Source organism: Prionailurus viverrinus, chromosome C1 (assembly GCF_022837055.1).
Source record: "Prionailurus viverrinus isolate Anna chromosome C1, UM_Priviv_1.0, whole genome shotgun sequence".
Lineage (NCBI taxonomy): Eukaryota > Metazoa > Chordata > Mammalia > Carnivora > Felidae > Prionailurus > Prionailurus viverrinus.
The window spans coordinates 49,245,188-49,273,012 of record NC_062568.1 but is presented as its reverse complement, the minus strand read 5'-3'; the positions used below and the strand labels follow the sequence as shown (position 1 = coordinate 49,273,012).

Sequence of the window (27,825 nt, the reverse complement as noted above, 5' to 3'; positions counted from 1 at the left end):
GTGAAAGAGAAATTGATGCTAAGATTTTAGGCAAATATGCTAAATTATCCCTCACTTCTTGTGAATTTCTATGATCTATGTAATATGACAAGTTTTACTATTCTAGGAGAATTCTGACATTCTAAAACTTCTTTAAAGGTTTTATTTACTAAACATGTTAAATCATCAGAAATTTCAAAGAGAAAATCTCAATGTCCTTCTAATCTTCTAATTCTCAACACAAAAACCCAATTTGTCTCATGGGCTTTGGGGAAGCAAGAAATATGAGATACTTATTTGTAGTCAAAACCTGAAACAAAACCACCCTGACAATCTGATGATGACTTGTGACATGACATTCCTAAAAGAACAGAAGAAAAATAAGTTGTTTGAAATTAGGCTCCACTGAAAATCAGAAAATCTCCTAATTATAATGGCACATATTATATGCATACGTTTCAATAAATACGATTTTAGCTTGGATCCTTTATCATGTGAAATCACTTAATAACCTAGGCAAAGATCCAAGGATTAACAAGGAAAAAAATCATGAAATTCAAGATTTCAGAAGTGTTTTCAGTTCCATTGTCAAGGCTGTTTGAAAAAAAAAAAAAAGCATAATAGCACCATTCCAATGTGTACCGTAATCCACCTGTATATATCTATTACCACCATACAAAGAAAAAACACAAGAATAAATACTTCATTAAATGTCTTGGTAGTTAATTTTGACCACCTCTATTTCAAAATGCACTATGACTAGCAAAACTTTCAACAAGGGTTATTTTCTGATAGAAAGAAAAGGCTAAGAAAATCATTCTTACAACATTTAAAGTACATTTCATCCATTATCACTTTGTGGAAACAAATAAAAACTATTTTTAATATAATTTTAGCATTTGAGAGCTTTTACTTTTCAAGATGAGGCAGTTATATGAAACAAGACATTTTCAGCATTGCTAATACATCTTTGGGCTATTTAGCTTTATTCCTTAACTAACCCTTCTCACAACACACATATGTATAATAAAGTATGGGTAATGTATGGGTAGTTTATATCAACTATAAAATATATAAAAGCCTTGTCCTCTCTCCAGCATTGCTCTGGGATGTATTACCAAACAAGCAAATAAGTCTAATGATGAACTGCACAAAATGGTCAGTACTGATAGAGTGGTTTTCTACAAATGTATTACAAAAAGATGAATAAATACTATACATATGAGAACGTAGCTATTTTGATGTCACACGCCAAGTAAAGTCCAAAGAGATAAATGTTCATAACTTCAAATCTGTAGGTTTTGGATTAAAAACATAAAAAATTTTGGATAAATGACAATGCATTCAGAAAACAGACTAGGTTGAAGGTAAGAGTCTCTTCTTGAGGGTCTAATTAGGTGCCTCCCTCCCTCTGCTTTTTAAAAATTTATCTCATAGAGACACCTTAGCAGAAACTATCAGCTTTGACAGAACACCGAAATCCTGGCAGTGAACCATAAATTGACCATTACCATAAAAAGAGCTGCTAAATGAGAAACCATGTGCTCAGTATAAAACTAATTTCATGCTTTCAAAAGCACACAGTGGCTTCTAGCAAGATAGTGGCCCTGGGACTTGCTGAGACAGATTGGCGAACACAAATGGTTTGCTCCTGATGCGTCTGCTTAGCCAAGCTTTACATGTACTGGCAGTAAACGGGGTTCTCGAATCTTCTGTCAAACGAATACACCCTTATCTATAACTTCAGAGTTGAAAGCTATAGAACAGCTGCCTCAAATAAATTTAGCAGGAAAAACACATACACACATATATAAATACATACCTCATGTGCCATGTTAGCTTCCAATCAAACAAAAATAGATTTCTCTGCAGACTTAACACACTAAACAGACACTTAATAAGCATACTGCTTTGTGAACACATCATAACTCTCAGTCCTTTCTTCTTTAGAACAGCTTCTCATCATGAAGGAATTGGAGTTCGAAGAGCCTAAGCAATAGGACTGCATATACTCGGAGGCTAACTTCGAGCTTGCCTCTATCTAGTTGGCTTGCAAATACTTTATACTTCCAATGCCACAACTGACCTTCCTGGGCAGGTGATCTAGTAATTTAACTTTCCAGCTGAGTGTCAGCACTTTATTTACATTTAAGTCATAAAATCTGCTACATTTAAAATGTCACATCTAATTAAAACATGCTTTAGGAAGAAATGTTACTAATTTTCTCCTTCTTTCATTCAGTATACTGTCTCTAAAAATCAATTACTGGAGGTTGTCCAGTGTGTGACAGGTCATAACTTTTAATTATTAATGTCAAGCTTAACAAGGTATCAACTCCAGTATGTAATCCACTTCATTTACTTTCTTAGTTATCTTGTAAACATCAGTTGCTTCCTCCTATGTATTTTTCACATCAAAGATTCTACAAAGTACATTTAGTTCATAGTCATATATGTGTGTGTGTGTGTGTATGTGTGTGTGTGTGTGTGTGTATATATATATATATATATATATATATATATATACATGAAACACATCATAGCACTGCTAATTACCTACTTTCAGTAATGACAGCAAAATTGCATAATATCACTGACTTGTTCTGAATGTTTAAAATGCAAAGGAAGTCACCTACTGTTAAGATGTCCTCGGCAAACAGCTAGCACAGAAAGAAAAGAATGCTATCACACCGTGCATTTAAGGAGTTACTTCCCAATGAAATTAAAGAATCATATATTTTGCTCCTCAGTGTCGCCCTTCAAATCTGTCAGCACGACATGATAAACACAATTGATAACTCCACAGGATTCAACACAGCATAAGAATCTGTTACTGACACACCAGATACCAGATCCAAGTTTTTAGAATAAAAATGCTCACCTCTGCTAGGAAGTCCACTCCACATCCTGGCTGGGCTTTCACCAGCTTTGAGAGCAACCAAGTTGGATAAACAAAACTTCCAGTATGTGACCAGTGTGATGCACAATGCTACCGAGACTTGGCTCCAGCCCTGATTATCTGTGTGACAGTACCACGCTATATCAGCGCAGCTCCAAACCTTCCCAGATGCTGGCTTATTGCACTGCTCATTGAAAATCCTTTACACGCTGGCAACATTTTAGGGAAGGACAAGCACACTCTGAGTCATTTGTAAAGAAAGCAGAGCAATTTCAATTCTATATCTCCACGCGTGCTGCAACCAGAAGCACTGTCAACCTACAAGTCTGAGGTGGATTTATGCCGAGAAACAGGCAACCTAAGCCTTCATTATCAATGCATGAAATCAGCCACTGTGCTCAAATTCAAGCAAACCACAAAAAGGATGTGATTATGAAAGGCTCCACAGATTTAGCACCAAACCTTGTGGAATGAAGAATCATCTACTGAAATTGTATAAATGTTAAAAATAGCTCTGGCTTTTCAACAATGAGCAGGATGCAGAGAAGAAATCAGTAGTATATATTATAAGGACTTATAGTAAAAGCTGCAAAAATCAATAAAGCTGTAGGTTCCTGGGACTTTTCTAGAGACAAATAAAATCAGTAGAGGCTATCACAACAATAACAAAAATATTTCCATATATTTCACATAGATGTCCACTAAAGAGCAAGTTAAATATACTTCAACCCCTAACTGCTTGTTTCTAAATTAAAACAATAATGATAGTAAAAGTGGGCAGGAATATGCTAACACCAGGGCAAAATACTATCCAATTTACTGTAAGACAAATTCTTAAACAATAAAGATTTCAATGTACTCTGTGTAACAAGAAAATAAAGTAAAAGAGTATTTTTAACCCCATATTTTTTGTCTGCTTATTACTTTTTAAAAACTCTATAGCTCATTAAAATCCCCACCCCAGGGATGCCTGGGTGGCTCAGTCTGTTAAGCGTCCGACTTCAGCTCAGATCATGATCTCCTGATTCATGAGTTCAAGTCCCGCACTGGGCTCTGTGCTGACAGCTCAGAGCCTGGAGCCTGCTTCAGATTCTGTGCCTCCCTCTCTGTCCCTCCCCTGCTCGTGCTCTGTCTCTCTCTGTCTCTCAAGAATAAACATTTTTAAAAAATTTCTTTAAATAAATAAAATCCACCCCATCCACCCCCAAATTTACACCTATACCTTTTACCATCTTTTCTCTTTCAATACTAAAATAGAAGATGCAAGAGCCAGCTGACATACTCTTAAAAAGGTACAAGGTAGAACACCCCAAAAAGTAGCAATAGTGATTTGAGATCACAAAATATAGAGCTTTGAGACGTGCAAAGCGCAAAGCAAAAAGGACATAAAACATTTACCAAAAATTACAATGATAACTGGAAGAAATTCCTCGTAAGTAGAATTGACAAAGAACACATTCAAGGTTCTATTCGGATTTTTAAAGATGGGTTTTAGGCTCTCACTGAGACTCTAATGACAGAACAAATCAGGGTCCAATAAAGGCAATGCTGACCTGAGGACCTTCTGTGAAGGACTGTGGTCAATTCTAGAAATACTACTAGCTCTTAGGTACCACATTGAGTACTGTCTACTAGACCCAAAATGTCTGTGTAAAAATAAGCACTATTCCTAATGTACATTTACATATCACAGCATTTTGGAGCAACTTTAAACATGGCACCCCCATAGGTGTCCTCCTTATATTTCTACATATATATTTTACTGTTTACTGGCCACTGGTCAGAACTCCTTCCTTGGAGACAGTTATACACATACACAGAGTAGACATACACACGAGTATGTTTGTGTGTATATACAAGTACATTTTTGTGTGTGTATGTATACAAGCACATTTTTATGTATACATATATATACAAGCATGTTTGTGTGTGTGCGTGTGTTTACACACACCCCTACATCACAGGAAAATGCACTCCTCCTTTTGCAGTTACTTTTGCAGTTACTCCTGAATTCCATTCATTTGTGCCTCATGATTCACTGATTCATCAATTGCTCAGGGTTTTCTGTGTGTGTGTGTGTGTGTGTGTGTGTGTGTGTGTGCGGCACGTGCACTTTTCTAGTCTTAGAAAATTGTTCATGAGATTGTGTGCCTAAAATTCTTTTTATTATCACCATGCATGCAGCTCCCTAGTAATAAGGTAAATTTTCATAAAAAAATGAAGCCATAATATTTGATTATAGTCCTCAATCCCTAATCTAAAACCCTAGTGCCAGATGCATTTCAGAATTCAAGTGCTTTCAGATTTTAGAAAGATAATACTCTGTGTAGAGCATGAATTATATAATGCTTCCAGTGGGGTCTGGGGCGACACTCTATAGTCAGACACAACATTTCTGCAGCAAAACATGTGCATATTCATACTAGATGGGATAAATAAAGTCTATAATTAACCTCATATCAGTTCAGGTCAGGTTTTGCCATCAGTATTAATTATAAAATCTTCTGATTTTCAGGGCTTCTTGGATTGCAAGAATTGCAGGTTAAGAAACTGTGGACCTGTAAAATGTTTACCTAAACTATTATAGGGTTATGGACCAGAAAATGGTACCTAAACAAGTGTTCTCTTGCTTGAGCAAGAGATTTGGTGATTAGCATTGCCTTAACAGAACAGGCAAAAAATACAAGAGAAGGTGCTATTAAGACTGAGACACAAAGTAGAGCAGAGATGGGGCCGTAATGCAAGATGACAAAAGTAGGGCATGGGAGCAGAAAGTAAGAAGCAGCCATTCAGAACCACTGCGTCAAGAAAAAAAAACCATAATAATAATTATATCAAATGTTCATTGATTAGCTACTTTATACCCAGTAATCTGAAAGGCACTTGACAAAAATATTTGTTTTAGCAATGTACTTTATAATTTTCAAAAGAAGAATATATTTTCAGAATGAGGCATGAAACATCTCACTCTCTTGTCAGTGTACCCTGAAACAAAACACCCATAATGTTCAACACCACATATGAAAATGTCACAAACAAAAAATCAACTTCATGAAGTAAAGGTCCCTAATTTTATTGTTATATGCTATATATTATTTGGTGTAAGAGTTCTTCAAAATCACTTATAGAAAAAAATGTAGTAATATTCTTTACTTTCAATATTCAAACTGTTTGACTTTAAAACCCATTTTTAAAAAGAATATTCCTCTCCCCCAAAACATGAATATTATGTTGTATTTACCTGGAGTTGTCCTATCAGTATATTTCTCAAGTAAATCATTTTTTAAATTATGTACATTAAAGAACTTTAAGATAGCATTGACCCTGGACTTGAGACTTTGGGCCTATAGAATATTCATCATCTTCTAAGAGATGGTGGTCAAACAGTACCAAGTTACACTTATATAGGATGAATAAGTCTAGAGAGCTGAGGTATAGTATGCTGACTAGAATTACCAATACTATATTGAGTACTGGAATTTTGCTAAGAGTGTAGATTTCAGTTGTTCTCAACACACACACACACACACACACACACACACACACACACAAAGTGATTATATTTGGAGATGAATATATTAATCAGCTTGACTACAGCAATCATTTCACTATGTAGATGTGTATCAAATCATGTGGTACACCTTAAATATATACAATTTTTATTTTCAAAAAAGACTATACATATACCGCCTAAAAAGAAGAGCATTTCTTGGGTGGCTTTTGGGGCCCAGACTTGCAGTGGAAAGAAGTCACAGAGGTGTTTATGAGAACACTGGTCTTCCTATTTACTGTACAAAGTATAACAGAATGTGTGGCTCTAATCTTAGTATCTAGAATATGACCATATTCAAAGTCATTTTCCATGTGAAGAAGGAAACCATTTATTCATTTTGACAGTACAACATAATTAGTGAATTCTTTCTTTAGTAACCAAAATAGTGCCCTGGGGGTTTGCTGGAGTTATTGCAGCTTCTAAAAGTAAGTAACTATCCAGAGTGGGTAACTCCCCAGGATCAAAATCAGTATCTCCTTACACCTTTTACATCATGTCCACATAAGAATAAACATCTGGTGTCTACAGGCCAAGAGTCTCTGGATTGCAAGACAGGCTCACTAGAGGGCAAACTCTTGAAATGAAGTGGGTCAGCATGATATGAATGCCACTGCACTCAGGCCATAAACAAAACAAAACAAAACAAAACAAGACAAAACAAAACCCCACAATAACCAGCCCACCAGCTCCTCCAAACTCATCAGGTAAATAGGAGAAGAGCAAACTTGTTCACAGTTGGCCGAAGAACCAGCTCCAGAAAAAACGTAAGTGCAAAGATGAACACCAACCCCATGGTCAGTTATCACATTCCACAGGCATGTCTAATTTGGAACAATGTCCAAGAGCCTCCTTGGCTATGATGTTGTCAAGGGCCTGAAAGCAGAACATCCATGTGAAGAAATCTGGTCAGTCAGGATGACAACACATTCAACTCACCATGTGAAACTGAACTTACTAAATTTAAATTCCTGCTAAGCCAGCTATCAAAAGCCTTTCTCCACAGATTAGTTCAAAATAGGTAACACACACACACACACACACACACACACACACACACACACACACATACACACATACCCAGGTAACAGATTTTAAGTTGGCCTTTGATAATTCTCATCACTCAGCCACCCAAACACTTGCCATCATTGTCTAAGATTCAATTCCACACTGAAAAGTGTTGGTATTTGGTTTTTAAAATCTAAATGCCAAGACTTGATATAAAATAACTCTTAAAATTTCATAGTCCAAAGAATTCTTAAAGCAAAAGATCATCTGTCCTCACTAAAAGGGCCAGCCACTCCTTTTAATTCTTTATTTTAAAAAGTTCCTTTCAAACTCTTATATATGTCAATTCCGTAGAGTTCTATATTTATATGATGGGCCCCTTGTTTATAGTTTTTAACCACGTGCACAGAATATAGAGTTGTTCTATAATGACTTTTTGAGGTCTACCTTAAAATGTTCTAGAATTCTGACACCACCCAAAATGGCTGGGGTTCTGTCTCAAAGTATTGGGGAGACTGGAGTTATAACTTGAGACTTCATCCTATTTCTGAATTGCTCTACTCTCATTATAAGGACCCTCAATAAGCCCAAATCTCAGTTGAATTTACCTGGAGAGTACCCATGTGTGGTACTAACTCTATTCCTGTTTTGAAGAATAGACTTAAGCTAGGATTTTGTAAAATACTTGAAAACTTATAATGATCAATTCCGGCCAAGACAAAGAGTCAAAAAAGTATATTAATATTCCTTCTACTGTATCATCACTGGGTCTAAATTATTCTAAGTAAGAGAAAATTCCTGGGCCCTATCAATAGGAATATATGCTAAAGACAGCAAATGTCTTCTTCTTAAGAATCCAATTTGGTATACATCAACCAAGATCCTTTCCCTTCTAAGTCTGGTTTTCCTATGGAAAATTATAGGAAGTCATATGGACTCTATCTACTGACTGGGTTGTATAATAATTGTTCCATGAAAAGATTTTTATGGACTTACAATTAAGAGGTCTAGGAAAATAAGTGCATTATAAATAATTTAACCCATCTGCTTCCTTAGTGAAATGCGTTTCTTACCTAGTGCACTTACTCACAGGAACTCACTGATACTCCCTCAATGATATGTTATACTTTCATCATAGTACCTATATTTTGCAAAAGATTTCTCAGTTAAATGATAAATGCCAAATTGACTTATCAAAAATGAAAAGCAAGCATCTTAAACCATGTTTCTACTGCAAAAGTAGGACATTATCATATTGATGAATTCCAACTCTATCTCTGCATCTACCACATAAACCTAGGTTTGCGTTATCAAACATTAATGTTCATATCTAATATCTCTTAAAATGAACTACAACTTTTTTTTCCAGACAGGGAACAATATATGATATTTAAGCAGTAATTTTTATTACTGAAAAGTGAAGAAAAATCTCCTCTGAACGTGACCTTTTGTCTCTCCCTCCCACCCTCTGTCAGGTGTCTGGAGAGTGCATGTGCACACACGTGCAGGCACACAGACCCCTGAGATATCTCCCCTACAGATTTTGCCTAATGCATAGAAGATGCTCAAAAAGTCTGTCAAACGAGCATGCTCCTGCCCACACATGCATGTTCGCATAAATGCTCACCCCTTTGTATTTCTTTGCTTTCCATATTCATTAATGAGTTCCAGCAAAATATTGTGGGGTTAGGAATGAGGAAAATATCTTACTTTTGATATACTTGTGGCACCATCTTGTGGTGATTCTACAGTGTTACTATTTCAAGTTTACTTTCTAAAGTTCAAAATTGTCTGAGAAAAACATTTTGAGGATAAATTTTCATTTTAAATATATAGGAGAGGCAGCGTAAGAAATTTGGCCTAGAATTTAAAAATCCACCCACATATTTTAATAGTTATAATACCTACTACAATGTCTTGACCTTAGAAGCTGATTCTTATATGTAAAATAGGAATGCAAATAAGAGATTAGAAGGGAGGGGGAAAAACAGCTGAGGATCACCGAGGATCCTGGAGGCACCAAAGAGAGAAGCAGAGAATATGGCAGCAAAGAAGAGGATACATTATACAACACTCCAACCCACAACCCATTTTCTGATCTTGCTCTCCATTTCCACCTCCAAATAATTACTTCTACTTCCTGCTGCAAAATCACCTGGTTATATCATTCTTACTTTTCCTCTCCCTGCTCCCAAAGTGTCCTCAAGTTAAAATCTACTCAAACTTGGGGCACCTTGATGGCTCAGTTGGTTGGGCATCCAACTTCTGCTCAGGTCATGATCTCATGGCTTGTGGGTTCGAGCCCCACATTGGGCTCTGTGCTGACAGCTCAGAGTCTGGAGCCTGCTTCAGATTCTGTGTCTCCCTCTCTCTGCCACTCCCCTACTCATGCTCTGCCTCTCCCTGTCTCAAAAATAAATAAACATTAAAAACTGTTTTTAAAAAATCTACTCAAACTCAGTACAGAATTTCTAAAGCCAAATCAAAGATGCCACTTCTCACTTTAAGAGGCAGAATCTATTTTTCCACCACTTGAGGCTGGACTGGTCTTGTGACTAGCTCTGACCAAAAGAACACAGTGGTTGCACCTTCTACTCTTGCTGTATTTGCAGTACTGTTCTGTGACTCAGAGTAACAAAGCCTAGTCTAAGTAACTGGAAAAGGAGAGTCTCCTGGCAAGAAAGCTCTAGTATACAGCCAGCACCACACGTGTGTGTGAGGTGATCATAGACCATCCAACCCAGTTGACTGCAGCTGCATGAGTGACCTCTTGGTGAGTCCGGGGCAAGGACCACCAGTTCTAATCTTTGACCCCAGAGAATCATGATTAAAATAAAGCATTGTTTAAAAAAATATCTAAAGACTTCTATTATGCCACATTCTCTTGTGTCTCCTTCTGATTTTCTCACTCAGTTTCAGCCACATCTCAGCTTTTTGGATATGCCAAACTGTTTCTCGGTTTAAGATTTTCAACATTCCCTTTACTGCCTCTGAATTAATGTTTCTCTACTCTCTTTGCTTGACTAACTCTTGTTTAGTCTTAAAAACTTAACCTTCAATGAGATTAGAAATTTGTTTGGGGGGCGCCCTGGGTGGCTCAGTTGGTTAGGCGTCCGACTTTGGCTCAGGTCATGATCTTGTGGTCTCTCAGTTCGAGCCCCGCGTTGGGCTCTGTGCTGACAGCTTAGAGCCTGGAGCCTGTTTTAGATTCTGTGTCTCCCTCTCTCTCTGACCCTCCCCCATTCATGTTCTGTCTCTCTCTGTCTCAAAAATAAATAAACATTAAAAAAAATTAAAAAAAAAGAAATTTGTTTGGAATTAATTGAAGGTGAGAAAGAAAGTGGGCAGTTCAGTTAGTAGCAACCAAGAAAATCAAACATTAGATAACAAGAAAGTAATCATGAATTCTTTTCATTTTTACTTCATGAAGGATTTGTTGCAAAAAGTTATGAGAGGTAATACAGAGTGCTAAAAAGATCTTAGACTTTGAATCCTTGTGTGGCCTTTGGAAAGGCCTCCATATCTTTCTAAGTTTCTTATCTATAACATGAGGAGAGTCATACTTATCGTGTTGGGTTGTGAAAACTAACATTATTTTAGTCTTTCCATGATAATTCCTATCTCCAGTGCACCTCAAATCACATATAAATGTGTCTCTCCTAAGATAGTTTGGCACAACCTTCATAATCTGGGCCTGACCTTTCATAGTTTTAAATATTATTTGTGCCAAATGAGTGCCAACTGCAGGATCAGAGGTCACACCCTAAGAAAGAATCCCTTCCCATGCTGAGGAAATATGGGTTCAAAAAACCTCAGAATACAATCAATTCTCCCCACCATAATCCTTGGGAGCAATTTGATTCTCCATGACAGGCATAAATGTTCCTTGAAAACACAAGGAAAATAAAATGTGAAGTTAACATTTACTACTCTGTCTGGTGATTTACATACATCTGATTGGATAGGGTGGGTATCAGAATATCATGTATCCCTAACTGATATGTGGGGAAAGCTACTGGGCAGCAATGCTGGTACATTCAGAGAGAGAACTTAACGGCTTCTCTTTTCTGATTCAACTTCACATCAGGTACACTGTCTGAGCAGTAACCTATAAGCACAAACTAGGCAAGTTCTGCCCAACATAACTTATATTCATAGATGGAAGGCAATAACATCGTGGTAAGGAATTAGGCCACAGAATTAGGCCAGCTTGTTCCAAATCCCGGCCTTGCTTCTTCTGGTTACTACCTAACCTCTTCCTTCCTTATTTGCATTATATGTAATAATAATATGTTCCTCACAAATCTGTTGTGAGAATTTAAATAAGGTAATCTCCTTAGCACAATATGTGGCACAAGGTAAAGCCTCATTCACCCACTTAACCACAGCCTTTGGGTCTACCTTCACTGTGTTTATGATACTGTAGAATGTACATTGCTTATAAGGCTCCCAGTTAGAGGTAAGGTTTGGTTGAAAGGGTTGGGGGGACGAGTCACTCTATTTTTAAGACACTGTCTATTTCCATGGGTCAGTGGGTGTCCCAGGAGAAGACAAGGAACATAAGGCCATCCTTCTCTTTCCTAATTTCCAATTATAGATTTATCTAAGTTTAGAAGCTCCTTGTCTGGGTATAAACCCTCCTCAATGGGTTAGATGGTATTCTCAAAGTGTGATTTCATACCAGGAGCTTCTGCTGTGAATATGTTAGAAATGCAAGTTCTCAGGTTCTACTCAGGCCTACTGAATCAGAGACTTTAGGGATGGAGCCCAGCAATCTGCATTCTAACACACCTTTCAGGTGATTCTGATGCATGCTAAAATTTGAGAACCACTGAATTAGATAATCAGTTATTCACACATCAATTGCTTTCAATTTTTAAAGTTCAAATCCCCCTCAGAGAATTAGAATGGTAAATGGCATAGGAATGGTGGGGAAATATCACAGCTATAGGCACTGATGATAAAGAATAGATCCCAGCCTTTGACAGCAGAGGGCAAGGTGAGCATCACTAGCCATCTACATAGAGAAGAAATGTGGTCAGTTTTATCTGGACTTAGGGAATTGTTCATGGGTTGTGGAAAATAATCTCTGCACAGTCATGTGGTATCCTAGGGAAACAAAACAACACCAAGCTGAGGTAACTGGCCTAGATTGGGGGGGTGGGGAGAGGCTCCTGGTTGTTGTAAACCAGAGTGGTATAGAAGAACTAAGCAGAACCCTGAATTCCAGCAGTTGCCCCTGAATTTTTTATGAGTTTGGGCAGCTGTGTTTTTCCTATGCTCCCATGGGACAAAGAAGACTCGACTGTTCTACCTACTTTCCACTTTGCCTGAGGGAATCTTCCCTCCTTTTCATCTAATCACACTTCATTCCAATAATAAACTATTTCTAGCTTGTTCCTATGTGCATTTACATTGCCATCATTTCTATTTGGAATGTTGTTTTTCCTTGAATAACCTGAAACTCATCTTTGAATATTCACCACAAATACCACCTCTTCTGGGAAGCCGTCCCTGACCTCTGGAAAGTTAACCATTCCTTTCTTTGTGCCAACGCATCTTAAATAGATCTGTAATCATTCTTAGCATATCATATTGTCATTCATTTATTTAGATACCTATCTGGGCACTTATGAAAAAGACATTGTGTTTTATTAATCTCTGTGGACAACCTGAAAATATTTAAAAAGCAAAACCCCGACATTTGTGTTCATTATCATCTCTAATAATGCTACTAGAAGACTGGGTAATTTAGTAGTCACCTTTATTATGAGTTTTTAACTGAAATTTTATCGAGATGATTAAAGATTCACATGCAGTTGTATGAAATAATACAAGGGGTTCCCTTGAACTCATTCCACCTTCCACTGATGGTAACATTTTGTAAACCTACAGAAAAGTATCACAGTCTTGACAAGGATACCATCTACCAATCTTACTCAGATTTCCCCAGTTTTACTTGTATTCCTTTGTGAGTATGTTTATCACCTGTGTAGGTTCACATCACCACCACCACAGGATCCCTCATAATCCCTCTTTCATAATCACACCCACTTACCTCCTGAAATCTGTCCCCATCCCTAACCCCACTAATATGTTCTCCATTCCTAAAACTTGGTCATTTCAAAAATGTTTCACAATGGAATCATACAGTATGTAACCTTATGGGATTGACTTTTTTCACACTCCATAATTCCCTAGAGTTTCTTCCAAGTTGTTGTGTACATCAGTTCATTCCTTTTTATTATAGAGTAGTATTCCAAGTATGGGTGTACTACAGTTTAACATTTCACCCTCAAAAGATATCCACACCAATCCTGGAAACCTGCGAACATTACCTTATCTGAAAAAAAAGGAGCTTTGCAGATGTAAGTTAAGGATTTTGAGATGAGAAAATCTTGAATTATTCAGTGGTTCCTAAATCCAACTGTAAGTGTCCTTATGAGAGAGAAGTAGATGGAGATTGTAAATAGACCAAAGAGGAGAGGACACAGATACACAGAGGAGAAAATGATGTGAAAACAGAGGCAGAGATTGGAGCGGTGTAGCCTCAAGCCCAGGATTGCCCAGGCAGTCACTAGAGGGTGGAGGATATAGGCAATTGATTCTCTGTAGTGCCCCTGAAGGTTAATGCAGCACTGCCAAATTCAGACTTTTAGACCCCAGAAATTTGAAATAATATATTCTATTGTCTTAGACCAAATTTGTGGTCATTTGTTACAGAAGCCTCAGGAAACTAATAGAGTTGTTTATAGTTTATGACTATTACAAATAATGCTACTCTAAACATTCATATACAGGTTGTTGTGGGAATATATTTCAGTTCCCTGGAATAAATTCCCAAAAGTACAATTGCTGGGTTGAATGGTAAATATATGTTTCGTTTTATAAGAAACTTCCCAACTATTTTCTAGAGTGGCGATATCATTTTACACTTCCATTAGCAATGTATGAGTGATCCGTTTTCTCCTCATCCTTGCCAACATTGGTGTTGTCACTATTTCTTGCTTTAGCCATTCTTATAGATACATATTAAAATCTTATTGTGATATCACATTGCATTTCCCCAATGACTAATGAGGTTGAACATCTTTTCATCTGTATATGCTCTTCAGTGAAATTTCTGTTCTGATCTTTTGCCTATTTCATAATTGATTTTTTTTACTGTTGAATTTTGAGAACTTTTTATATATTCTAGATACTAGTCCTATGTTGAATATATGGCTTACAAATATTCTTTACCATCTGTAGCTTATATTTTCATCCTCTTCACATGGTAGTTAACAAAGCACAAGTTTTTAATTTTGTATGAAGTCCATTTGATCCATATTTCTCTTACGGATTATGTTCTTGGTGCTAAGCCATAACTTTTTGCCTAGCCTTAGGTCCCAGATATTTTCTTCTATTTTTTCCTTTAGAATTTTTATATTTTTGTTTTATATGCAAATCTGTGATACACTGTGGTTTAATTTTTGTATATGGCATAAATTTAGGTGAAATTTCTTTCTTTTTTTTTTTTTTCATCTATGGATATCCAATTGCTCCAGCAACATTTGTTGAAAAAGCTATCTTTCCTCCATTCTAATGCTCTTGCACCTCTGTCAAAAATCAATTGAGCATAAGTGTATAGATCCATTTCTGGGTTCTGTTGCTCTTTCTGTTGATCTATACCTATACCTCTTTTAAAATAACACTGTCTGGATTACTTTAGCCATACAATAAGCCTTGATATTGGGTATAGATTTTTCCTGCTCTATTATTCTTTGTCAAGATTTAGCTATTCTAGAACCTGAGTTCTTCCATATAATTTTAGAATAAGGTAGTCTATGTTTACAAAAAACCTTGCCGGGTGTTTCGATAGGAATTGCATAAAATGTATGGGTTAATTTAGGGAGCTAATATCTTAACTATGCTGAGTTTTCCAATCCATGAATATGGTATGTTTCTCCATTTACTTAGGTCTTCACATCTTTTCTCAACATTTTGTAATTTTCAGCATATAGATCCTTTATATCTTTAAACTGCAAATCTAAGTATTTTGTTTTACTAGATGTGATTATGATATTGTGTTTAAATTTCAGTTTCCATATGTTTATTTTTAGTATATAAAGATGAAATTGATTTTTGCATGTTGATTCTCTATTCTGAAATCCTGCTAAACTCACTTAATAGTTTTAGGAATTCTTTCATAGACTCTTTAGGATTGATATATATAGACCATAATGTCATCTGAAGTGAGACAGTCTTATGTCTTCCTTTCCAATATGTATACCTTTTATTTATTTATGCTTGCCTTATTATGGTGATTAGAATTTCCAGTACTGTGTTGAATGAGATGAGAATGGACACCCTTATCTTGCTCTTTTTTAATTTTGTCAGTTTCAAAATTTTAATTCCAGTATAATTAACATACAGTGCTATATTAATTTCAGGTGTAAAATATACTAATTCAACAATTCTATACATTGCTCAGTGCTCATCATGGTAAGTGTACTCTTTAATCCCCAACACCTATTTCACCTATCCCTTTACCCACCTCCCCTCTGTAACCATCAGTTTGTTCATCTGTTTCTTGGTTTGTCTCTTCTTTTCTTCGTTTTGTTTCTTAAATTCCACATTTGCGTGAAATCATTGTACTTGTAATTCTCTGACTCATTTTACTTAGCATTATACTCTCTAACTCCATCCATGCTATTACAAATGGCAAGATTTCATTCTTTTTTGGCTGAATAATATTCTATGTTACCACATCTTCTTTAGTCATTCATCTATCAATGGACACTTGGGCTGTTTCCATAATTTGGCTATTGTAAATAATGTTGCAATAAACATGGGGGTGCATATATCCTTTCAAATTAGTGTTTTTGTATTGTTTGGGTAAATACCTAATAGAATGATTACTGGATCATAGGGTAGTTATACTTTTAACTTTTTGAAGAATCTCCATACTGTTTTCCACAGTGGCTGCATCAGTTTGCCTTCCCCACAATAGTTAAAAGGGTTCCTTTTTCTCCATATCCATGCCAACACTTGTAGTTTCTTGTATTTTTTATTTTAGCCATTCTGACAGGTGTGTAGTGATATCTCGTTGTAGTTTTGATTTGCATTTCCATGATAATGAGTGATGTTGAGCATCTTTCCATGTGTCTGTTGGCCATCTGTAGGTTTTTTTCTGGAGAAATTTCTGTTCATGTCTTCTGCCCAGTTTTTAATTGGGTTGTTTTTTGGGGTGTTGAGTTGTGTAAGTTCTTTATATATTTTGGATTCTAACCCTTTATCAGATATGTCATTTGCAAATATCTTCTCCCATTCAGTAGGTTGTCTTTCAGTTTTGTTGATCGTTTTCTCCACTGTGCAGAAGCTTTTTATTTTGATGAAATCCCAATAGTTTATTTTTGCTTTTATTTCCCTTGCCTTAGGAGACATATCTAGAAAAACGTTGCTATGGATGATGTCAGAGACATTACTGCCTGTAATCTCTTCTAGTATTTTTATGGTTTCAGGTCTCCCATTTACATCTTTAATTGATTTTGAGTTTTTGTGTGTGATGTAAGAAAGTGGTCCAGTTTCATTCTTTTGCATGTTGTTCAATTTTCCCAACACCATTTGTTAAAGATACTTATTTTCTTTTCCCATTGTATATCCTTGCTTCTTCTGTTGGAGACTAATTCAACATATAATCATGGGTTTGTTTCTGAGCTTTCTATCTTGTTCCATTGATCCATGTGTCTATTTTTGTGCCAATACCATGCTGTTTTGATTACTACAGCTTTGTAATGTAATTTGAAATCTGGAATTGTGATGCCTCCAGTTTCGTTTTTCTTCCTCAAAATTGTTTTGGTTATTCAGGGTCTTTTGTGGTTCCATACAGATTTTACTATTATTTGTTCTAGTTGTGTGAAAAATGCTGTTTGTATTTTGATAGGGATTACATTAAATATATACATTGCTTTGGGCAATATGGACATTTCAATATTTGTTCTTCCTATTCATGAGCATGGAATATCTTTCCATTTGTTTCTGTCATCTTGAATTTCTTTCATCAGTATTATACAGTTTTCAGACTATAAGCCTTTTACCTTCTTGGTTAAGTTTATTTATAGGTATTTTATTATTTTTGTGTAATAGTAAATGGGATTGTTTCTTAATCTTTCTGTTGTTTCATTATTAGTGCATAGAAGTACAAGGGATTTCTGTACATTGATTTTTGTATTCTGTGACCTTCCTGAATTCATTTACCAGTTTATCAGCTCTAGTAGTTTTTATACATTTAAATATATAAACTGAGTAAAGTCTTTAGGGTTTTCTCATCTTATGTGCAAATAGTGAAAATTTTACTTCTTCCTTACCTATTTGAATGCCTTTTATTCCTTTCTTTTGTTTGCTGTGGCTAAGATTTCCAGTACTATGTTGAATAAAAGTAGTAAGAGTGCAAATCCTTGTCTTGTTCCTGATCTTAGGAAGAAGGCTCTCAGTTTTTCCCAATTGAGTATGATATCAGCTGAGGGTTTTTCATATATGGACTTTATTGTGTTGAGGTATGTTCTCTCTAACCCTATTTTATTGAAGGTTTTTATTATGAATGGATGTTGTACATTGTCAAATACTTTTTCTGCATTTACTGAAATGATCATAATTTTTTAATATTTTCTCTTTTTGATGTGATGTATCATATTGATTACATTTGCAAATATTGAACCAGTCTGGCAACCCAGGAATAAATCCCACTTGGTCATGGTGAATGATTTTTTTAAATATATATTGTTGGATTCATTTTGCTAACATTTTGTTGAGGATTTTTGCATCTATGTTCATCAGAGATATTGGCCGTAGCTCTCTTTTTTTTGTAGTGTGTTTATCTGGTTTTGGTATCAGGATAATGCATGTCTCATAGGACGAATTTGAAAGTTTTCCTTCCTCTTCAATGTTTTGTAATAGTTTGAGAAGATTAAATATTAACTGTTCTTTAAATGTTTGGTAGAATTCACCTGTGAAGCCAGCTGGTCCTGGACCTTTGCTTGTTGGGAGCTTTTTGATTACTGATTCAATTTCACTGCCAGTAATTTGCCTGTTCAAATATTTTATTTCTTCCGGATTTGATTTTGGAAGATTGTAAGTTTCTAGGGATTTATCCAGTTCTTCTAGGTTGTTCACCCTTATCTTGCTCTTGATCTTAGTTAGGGTAAAGCATTCAGTCTTTCACCATTAAGTATGATGCTAGCTATTGGCTTTTTGTAGTGCTCTTTATTAAACTGAGGTAATTTCTCTCTATTCCTAACTTGCTGAGAGTTTTTATCTTAAATGAGTGTTGAGTTTTCTCAAATTCTTTTACTTCGTCAATTGATATGATCATATGATTTTTCTTCTTTAGCTGTTGATATGATGTTTTATACTACTGATTCTCAAATTGTTGAACCAGTCTTACAAATCTGGACTAAATCTAACTTGGTCACGGTGTAAAATTCTTTTTATACATTACTGGGTTTGGTTTGTTTATATTTTATTGAGAATTTGAGTCTAAGTTCATGAGAGATTAGTCTGTAGCTTTTTTTTTTTTTTTTAATATATTGTCTTCGTCTGATTTTGGTATCAGGGTAATAACCTCATAAAGTTAGTTGGAGAGTCTTTCCTCCTCTTCTATTTCCTGGAAGAAATGATAAAATTGGTGTTCTTTAAACCTTTTTTTTGTAGTTTTATTTATTTTGAAAGAGAGAGCATGAGCAGAAAGGGGGGGGGGGCGGAGAGAGAATTCCAAGCAGGTTCCACACTGTCAGCAGTGCCTGATGTGGGGCTCAAATTCATGAACCATGAGATCATGTCCTGACCCAAAATCAGGCTTAACCGACTGAGCCATGCAGGTGCCCCAAAATTGGTGCTCTTTAAATGCATGGCACAATTCTCTAGTAAAATCCTGTGGATCTAGAAAGTTCTTTTGGGGGAGCTTTATAATGCATTCTTCTAAGTTACCAAATTTCTGAATGTAGTTTGTAGTATTTTCTTATTACTTTTTTAATTGATGCAAGTTCTATCGTAATACCACCTATATTGTTTGTGTCTTCTTTCTTTTTAATCTTTGTCAGTATTGCTAGGGGCTTATAAATTTCATTGATTTTTTTTCCCCCAAAGAAACAGCTTTTTGTTTCATTGATTTTTCTCTATTGTTTTTCTGTTTTCAACTTCAGATATCTCTGCACTATTATTTTCTTCCTTCTGCTTGTTTTAGGTTTACTTTTTCTCTTCTAGCTTCTTAATGCAGAGACTTATTTATTGGAGACCTTTTCTCATTTCAAATATAAGCATTTAATGGTATAAATTTTCTTCTCAGCACTGTTTTAGTTACTTCCCACATAATTTGATATGTCATTTTTCCATTTTCATCTACTCTATGTATTTTTTTATTTCCTTTGAGTTTTATTCTTTGATTCATGGATTAAGAGATATGCTATTTTCCTGTTGGTTTTCTATTATCAATTTCTAGTTTAATTTCATCATGGTCAGAGACATATTATAATCATACTGTGTATGACTATAATTCCTTTAAATGTGTTAAGGTTTGTCTTATGGCCTAGAATATGGTATCACAGTGAATGTTCCATGGGCACTTGAAAAAAATACATGTTCTACTGTTGAGGGGTGGAGTTCTAAATAAATTAGTTAAATCCTGATGCCTTATGATATTGTTCAGATTTTCTATATCCTTGATGATTTTTTGGTCTAGTAATTCTATTATAGAGAGAGAATTGCTGTAGTCTTCAGCCATAACTGGTACATGAACATTTAGAATCATCGTGTCTTCCTGGTGGACTGAACCTTTTATCATAATGTAATGTCTCTCTTTGTCTCTAATAACATTCCTTGTTCTGAAGTCTATCTTACCATAAATTAATAGATACTCACGCCTTTTTAATTTTTATTACTGTTTGCATGACATATTCTTTTCCATATTTTTACTTTCCACCTACCTATATCATTATACAGTGAGTTTCTTGTTGGCAGCATATAACTGGGTAATTTTTTCAATCTTCTCTGAAAATCTCTGTCTTTTGCTTATTATATTTGGACCATTTACACGTAAGGTAATTGTTAATACGTTATTCAGTGTCCCATTTATTATTTGTTTCCTCTGGTTCTCATTTCTATGTTTATCTTTTCTTGTTCTGGGAGTTACTTGAAAGTTTTTGTAGTACTCCATCTTGATTTACTTATATTCTTTTTGATTGTGTATCTTTGTAAAGCTTTCAGAATAGTTGTTGTAGATATTACAATATACATACTTATCACAATCTCTTGGCATTACCATTTAAATACTTCAAATGAAATATAGATATCTTACTTACATTTGGGTCCCTTACATTTCCCTACTTTTAAATATCATTGTCTTGAGTATCAGATGAGTTATAATTTTTGTTTTAATCATCAAATACGATTTATACAACTTAGGAAAATGACAGTGTGAGGATTAATTTTATGTGTCAAACCCTGACTGGGCTATGTGGTGTCCAGATATTTGGTCAAATGTTATTTTGGGTGCTTCTGTGAATTTTGGATTGGTCTCACATTTAAATATATAAACTGAGTAAAGCAGATTGTTCTCCCTAATGTGGGCAGGCCTCATCCAGTCAGTTGCAGGCCTGAATAGAACAAAAGGCTGATCCTCCCTGAATAAGAAGGAATTCTTCCTGCCTGACTGCCTTTGACCTGGGACATAATTTTTTCCTGTCCTCAGATTTAAACATTGTCTCTTCCTGGGTCTAATCAGGCTGCAGGAAAAACTGCATCCCCGCTCTTCTCAGATGCCCCTCTGAGGTTCCCAGGTTCACTCAGGAGCCTGTGTGCTCACTAAGCCCATAGGAAATCAGAAGAATGCTTCAGTTCTATTTGCCCCTTGCTAGGGGCCAGAAATACCATTGTCTTACTGTCTCTCTGGACCCTCTGAGGCATCAGACTACTTTGTCTGGATCCAAGACTAATCTGTGGTTTCTGTTATTTCCACCCACCCCTTGGGACTAGATGGGGAAAGGAGTAAGGATCCTTCCCATGCAGACTAAGTTATCTAAGCTCTCTTCGCATTACCTGTTTCTCCCTTATGTAGCCAGAGTGTTCTTACAATATTTGACCAACGACAGTGTTGGGAAAGGGATCTTGCTACTACTCACAATGATTTCCTTGCTCAGGAAAAAAAAACTACATTGGTACATTCACACACACACACACACACACACACACACACACACACACACAAATGGTTTTAGCTGCACTGTAAGAGTCTTCCTATTCTTCCAGAAGCTGAGATTTAATGGTTTGAATTCTAAGTTTAGTGAAAGAACTGCCCGTGGTTAGGGGTTAGTCACTTCTTACCCAGAGAAATGGCTTAAGTCTCAACCACCACACTGTGGACCCCATGCTCACCCCTGCCAACCCCTACACTATAATGAGACTGACTGACAGGAGGCAAAGCTACCTCTGAAACAGACAGATCTTGGGAAGGCTACCTCTACTATAACATCCCTTCTCCTTTGTGGGGAAGATGAGCTACCACTTTCCTCTGTGTACCAGTCTGTTAGGGCTGCTGTAACAAAAGCACCACAAACTGAGTGGCCTAACAATAGAGATACATCATCTCACAGTTCAGGCAGTCCAGGTTTAAGGTGTGGCAGGGTTGGTTCTTTCCGGAAACTCTGAGAGAAGGACTGAATTCAGATCTCTCTCCTTGATTTGTAGATGGCTGTCTTCTCCCTGTGTCTCTTTACATCATTTCTTTTTGTATGTCTGTAAGTCCAAATTTCCCCTTTTTACAAGGATATCAGTCATATTGAATTAGGGTCAACCTAACCCTAAAAACTTCATTTTAATTTACTTTGCAAAGTCCTAATCTTACAAATTCTGAAGTGCTGATGATTAGGATTCCAACATATCTTTTTTTTTTTTTTCCAGAGGGACAAATTTTAGCCCACAACACTCCCCAAAGCCAAGCAATGGGCGAAAAGAGAGAGTGACTCTTTGTTCCTTGATTATGTGTCTTCTTTGTCAGTGGACTTCCAAGTCTCCCCTGTGCTACCTGAGCAGGCAAGAAAAATGTGGAGTCCCCCACACCCCACTCCACTTCTACCTGCCTGTGCCCCAGGGGCTCCAGGTTTTGAAGAGGAATGTTAGTTGTCAGATGTATTTTGCACATTCCCTCAAGCCCTAAGAGTTGATAAGTACCTAGATAAGAAGAGAGGACACAATCTCACCAGGACTGCCACAATGTGGGAGAAAAAAGCACACACAATTGAGGAATGGAGTCTTTTGCTACAATGTGGGGGTAAGCCAGGAGATGCAACTAAATTTCAGGGATTCCCAATGCCTAAGGGATACTTTGGGGGAGTTCTTCATCCAGAGGGGACATTAGGAGCACTTGTGACCCACAGACACAAACAGAATAGTAATCCCCTACCAAGAACAGCACTGCAACCTTGCCAAGGCTGTTAGGTAAGGCCACCTCCACCCATCCATCCCTACCTAGGGAGAAGGGCAGGCCAAAGCATGGGAGGCTGGAGGCTAACTGTATCCCATGTTCCATTCTAAACTCCAGGATCTATCTAGCCAAATCTTAATCCAACTCTGACATGGATTTTTTTTTATATAAATAGAGCTGAATCATTCAAGTCAGAATACTTCTGAATATTCAAAAGTGAGAAGTTATGGGCTGAGAAAGTGTTAAGGGAACTGCTATCCAGCAGGAAACAGATGTTTGATAGATCAAAACTAAAGAAAGTGACTGGAAAAAATAAAAGCATGACAGGCTTGTTCCTCAGTGAGTTGAGACTCTAAATAGTAGATAAGTGTACAGGCACACACACAGCACTAAGGCACAGTCCACTTTAGTGCCTGTTGTTTCACTTAGCATGAGATTGTGGACAGATTCTCCTGTCATTAGGTATTCTTCAAAAATATAATTTCTTAAAAAATATATATATATATATATATATATAATTTCTTAATGTTTATTTATTTTGAGAGTGAGGGTGAGAGCAGGGGAGGGGCAGAGAGAGAGGGAGAGAGAAAATCCCAAGAAGGCTCCACATTCTTAATGTGGAGCCCGACACGGGGCTCGAACTCACGAACCGTTAGATCATGACCTGAACTGAAATCGAATCAGATGCTTAACTGACCAAGCCACCCAGGTGCCTCCCAAATATAATTTTTAATGCCTATAGTTTCTATCATTCATCTTATAAATGTACTATAATGTATGTAACCTTTCTTCTATTGGACATTCAGGATACACCTAATATTTTGGAATTATAAATCGTGCCATGAGAATCTTTGTACACACATCTATGTTTAATTTCTGTTTCAAAGAGAGAAAGATATTGTTATACCTACTATTTTTTCAAATGGGAGGATTAATGTTAACCACTTCCAGACATTAACTGACTTGTCTTCATCATATGCTAAACCCATCTTCTGACAATGGATAATTGACTATATTATCAGTATATAAAAATTGCCCTTTATATCTAATGTAAAACTTGAAAAGCTGACTCATTTTCTTACCCATCTTCCCATATAATAATATTGTCTTATATTAGATGATGAACTATATTTTACTAATAGAATACATCCATAATATCCTGGGTATGTCTTAGCTAAATTTATTCATGTCAGCTAATTTCATTAGCATGGAGAAACTCATGAGTTGGAGCTTTACATGCCTAATTTCAAAACCCATCAAAGTGAATAGTATGCCACATGATAGCAACCATTTGTGACCACAAATAGACCAAACACATAGGTCTGACATTAACCTGAGTGTTACTGCATGGCAGAAAATGGCAGCAAAGTAGTGAAAAAGAATAACAGCTTCACTGCTAATTAATTAAATTGGAACTCTCCAATTGGAACTCTCCATCTTCCATTTCCATGCCAAATTATTTCCTCTCCATTCCTAGTCTGAAAATTGGAGATAATTGTAGTAACTACTTCAAGGTTGATGAAAAGATTAAAGGAGAAAATTCCTATAAAAGACCAAAACATGTCCCATAAAATATGATCAGTTAATGTTAGCTACTAATATCACTAATTAGAAGTCACAGGTTACCTCAATCTAGGCATAGATGTTTGGGTTCTAACAGACAGGATTCAAATCTTTACTCAGGGCTATTTGCTGTCTGACTCAGATATAAGACAATAAATCGGTTTTCAACCTGACACCAACTCTATTTCAATATGCGAATACAGATATATTAATGCATCTAATACTTACATTATCATCATAATAAATAAAGACAAAATGGAAAAGTAATTTTCCACTATCATCATGAATGTGTGTGTCATATCCTCAAAGTTCCTTTAAGTTCTCCCACCGCACACTAAGTATTGACTGGGGAAAATAATTTAATGAAATTCAAGAAGTATAAAGAAGTAGTTAGGTTCAGCTTTAAATATAAAAATTATGTCTTTATAGCACACACACAACATTCAGTGGAGCTGAATACGGATCACAGCATAACTTCACAAAGTAAGAAACCATGTAAGAGCACCAAGTGAATCCCACCCAACGGCTGCTCTGCATCATCAACACTGCAGAGTGAACGAACAGTTTGCTGGAATGGAATGTGGAGCTCTTCCACTTACGAGGAAGCTTATCTTGACCTCCCTCATAAACCTGGGTAGGAGGCCCCGTTTTTGTGCAGATCTTCACCACGGATAAGAGTAAATTTCACATTTTCTTTAGTTGTGTCCGAGTGAAGATACCCAATGACCAGCAGTGTGGAAGAGGAAGGGCTGCCTAAGATAAAGGATTTGAAAGAACGTTTCCCAGATTCAGGACAGATGAGGGAAATGTGAAAATTCCTAAGCTTCTGCCTCTACCCAGCCTACAGGACAGGGTGAGAGGTAAGAGGTGAGGCAAGAAGTTGCTTGCAGTAGGCCAGAGCTCAGAGGTAAGCCTTGTTGGTTTTGGCAATGCCTGTTCCTATTGTTAGAACACCACTGGCATGTTGCTGCCAGCTCCCTAAAAGAATATAACATGTCTCACACTCAAGATTAATGCTCCTTTTCTGCACCACGGGATGTTATAAATAAAGCTGTAGCTTTTTATGTACTATCAAGTAGTACGCTACCCTACAGAAAGCAGATGAAGGAAACCCAAGAAAGCCTAATTTTGCAGAGAAGGGGAACAAAAAACTGACATCACTGATCTATTTTAAACACATTTCAAAATACATTAGGAAATGTTCACACACTATGGGAATAAGGACCAAGTCTACAATCCAATACACAAAGTGTATGTGAGTGTGTGTAATGTTTGTATCTAATATATATGAATTTTATACACACACACACACACACACACACACACACACACACACTCACTGAGAAGTAACAAACAGCTCTTGGAATTACCTGTGGGGAAAAGAATACAGGTTATTGTGGTGGTAGTTTCATGGTGAAAGAGGTCTTGTTCTAAATCCTTCACTTTCTAGAATAGCGGCATCTCTCCCAATAGCACATGGAACCCCTGGGCCTTTCCACCTACCTGCGCTGGTGTTGGTGCTGGGGCTGGCCAGCAGCTGCCCAGAGCCCTGGGCTGGTGGTGGGGGCTGCCCATCACTCAGCTGCTTGACTCGTTTGCGGTGGGATTTACCGTTGTAATGGACCTGGGCCTGGGCTGCGGAGTTCAGCTGGATGTTGCACACCTCACAGAAGGAGAACAGAATTTTCTTTTTCTCTTTACTCAACTGGTCCTCAGGCCTGTCATTCTTTAACCCCTTTTCTTCAAAGCCCCGTAGAAAAGTTGCCATATTCATAATACCATCTTCAGGGTAGTTGTTAGGGCTTAATGAGTACTTCATACCTGAAATTTAAAAAAAGTACAAGTGCTTGCAAAATATATGCTTTCTGATTTTCTAGTATGATTACAATTAATTTTCATGATATGGCTTCAGCTAAAAGTCTCCCAGCTGCTCAATGGATGCTCTTTGAAAAAGTCATCACAGCTAACTGATTGAACAAATATGGTCTTTGGACATTTTTTTCTGTCTGTAGTGCTTCCTACTTTATTCCTGACCCACCCTCCTTCCATCTCTCAATTCCTTTGCCCTTTTAACTCCTGCCCACAGCTTAATCTTAGCTGGAAGAATACCATCTCCAGGCAACCCATCAGACCCGGTTTTCAGCTCATATAGTGACCGCCCTTCAGAGCATATGTATGCATTTCATACATAGTTGTGCAATTTGATCAATGAGGGAAGTAACTTCATTTCTGATGTCCCCTAAGGCCTAAAACTGTACTGTTTAAATAACAGGCACTTAAATACCTTTTGGAGGAAAGAATAAATATTATGAACCCGGAACTGTGAAAAAGGGTATGTATAGACACAAAAGTATATATAATACATGCGCACCTGCCAACAGTCACATACCCTAACCAGGGGAGGAGCTGAATAACAAAGATTAAAACATAGTATGTCTGCAACTTACATTAGGTTGTGTTCCAAAAGCCCCTTTATAAGTCAGCCAATGGGAATTTGAACATGCTTTCTTACAGTTGTAGTGAAACAAATTGTATTTAGGTTTCCAGATTAGCCCATAAATATCAATTTAATTTTTGATGAGGTTGAAATGCAGAACATCTGAAATAAAAAATAAAAGAAATACAATAAATGGTAAGCTAATAATTGAAAATTAGAAAAAGAGTAGAGTAGACTAAGATATAATTTTAAAGTACTGATTTTTTTTCTTCATGTAGTTAGATAAGGGCATACTGATAGAGTATAACTTAAATGAAGATTTTAAAGGAGACTTTTCAGTACCTCAAGGTCCTTGGGTGATAAAGATGGCCTTGGCTTTTTATTTTGCTCAGTCCCACTTTAACATACGTTATTTTTTCATTTTATTTAAGACCACTATTACAAGCATTTTCATACTTAATTAGAAAACCTCGGATTTTTCCCAGTTCCTTTTTCCTAAGGAAAGTCACTTTACTAGTTGAACAGAACACCTCACTTCTGATACTTCTGGTCACCAAATATATGGAAGTTTTTCCCCAAGCCCAGCAATTCTCTGTGACACCAGCTGGGTGTCCTTCACTGTAACTCAATTTTGACACTATATACCCAGAGAGAGCATCAGATCACACAGGTTAAGGGCTCAGTCCCACAAGACTGCCCCTAACCCCCCCACCCCACACACACTTCAGATTGGCTGAGGTGAAGAGTACTGTGCTATGAGGAATGAAGAATTCAAATAAAGAAAGGATTGTGGTTTATGAGGGACTTCTGTCTATGGTGGAATGACATTGGCTCTAAGCTATTCTGTTGATCCATGGTGACTTAGAGCTGTATGAAAAGGAACGACGAGCTACAGACTATTCTGTATTTGGAGTATTTACCTATTAAATGTT

The 27,825-nt window shown here is 36.6% G+C and overlaps 1 protein-coding gene across 7 annotated transcripts in view; it reads right to left on the bottom strand.

Moving 5' to 3' along the window:
- Positions 1-27,825, bottom strand: part of ZNF385B (zinc finger protein 385B) — a 413,030-nt gene that overhangs the window by 297,467 nt on the left and 87,738 nt on the right. For 4 of the 7 annotated variants that reach the window (XM_047869625.1, XM_047869626.1, XM_047869624.1 and 1 more), the window contains exons 2-3: positions 26,904-27,055; positions 25,960-26,277 (exon numbers count right to left, since the gene is read on the bottom strand). In XM_047869625.1, coding sequence (XP_047725581.1) covers positions 25,960-26,275 — 316 coding nt within the window. In that variant the 5' untranslated portion in view covers positions 26,276-26,277; positions 26,904-27,055. Of the gene's footprint in view, positions 1-7,219; positions 7,305-25,959; positions 26,278-26,903; positions 27,056-27,825 lie in introns of those variants that run through there. The other 3 variants (XM_047869631.1, XM_047869629.1, XM_047869630.1) reach the window with 2 other exon arrangements.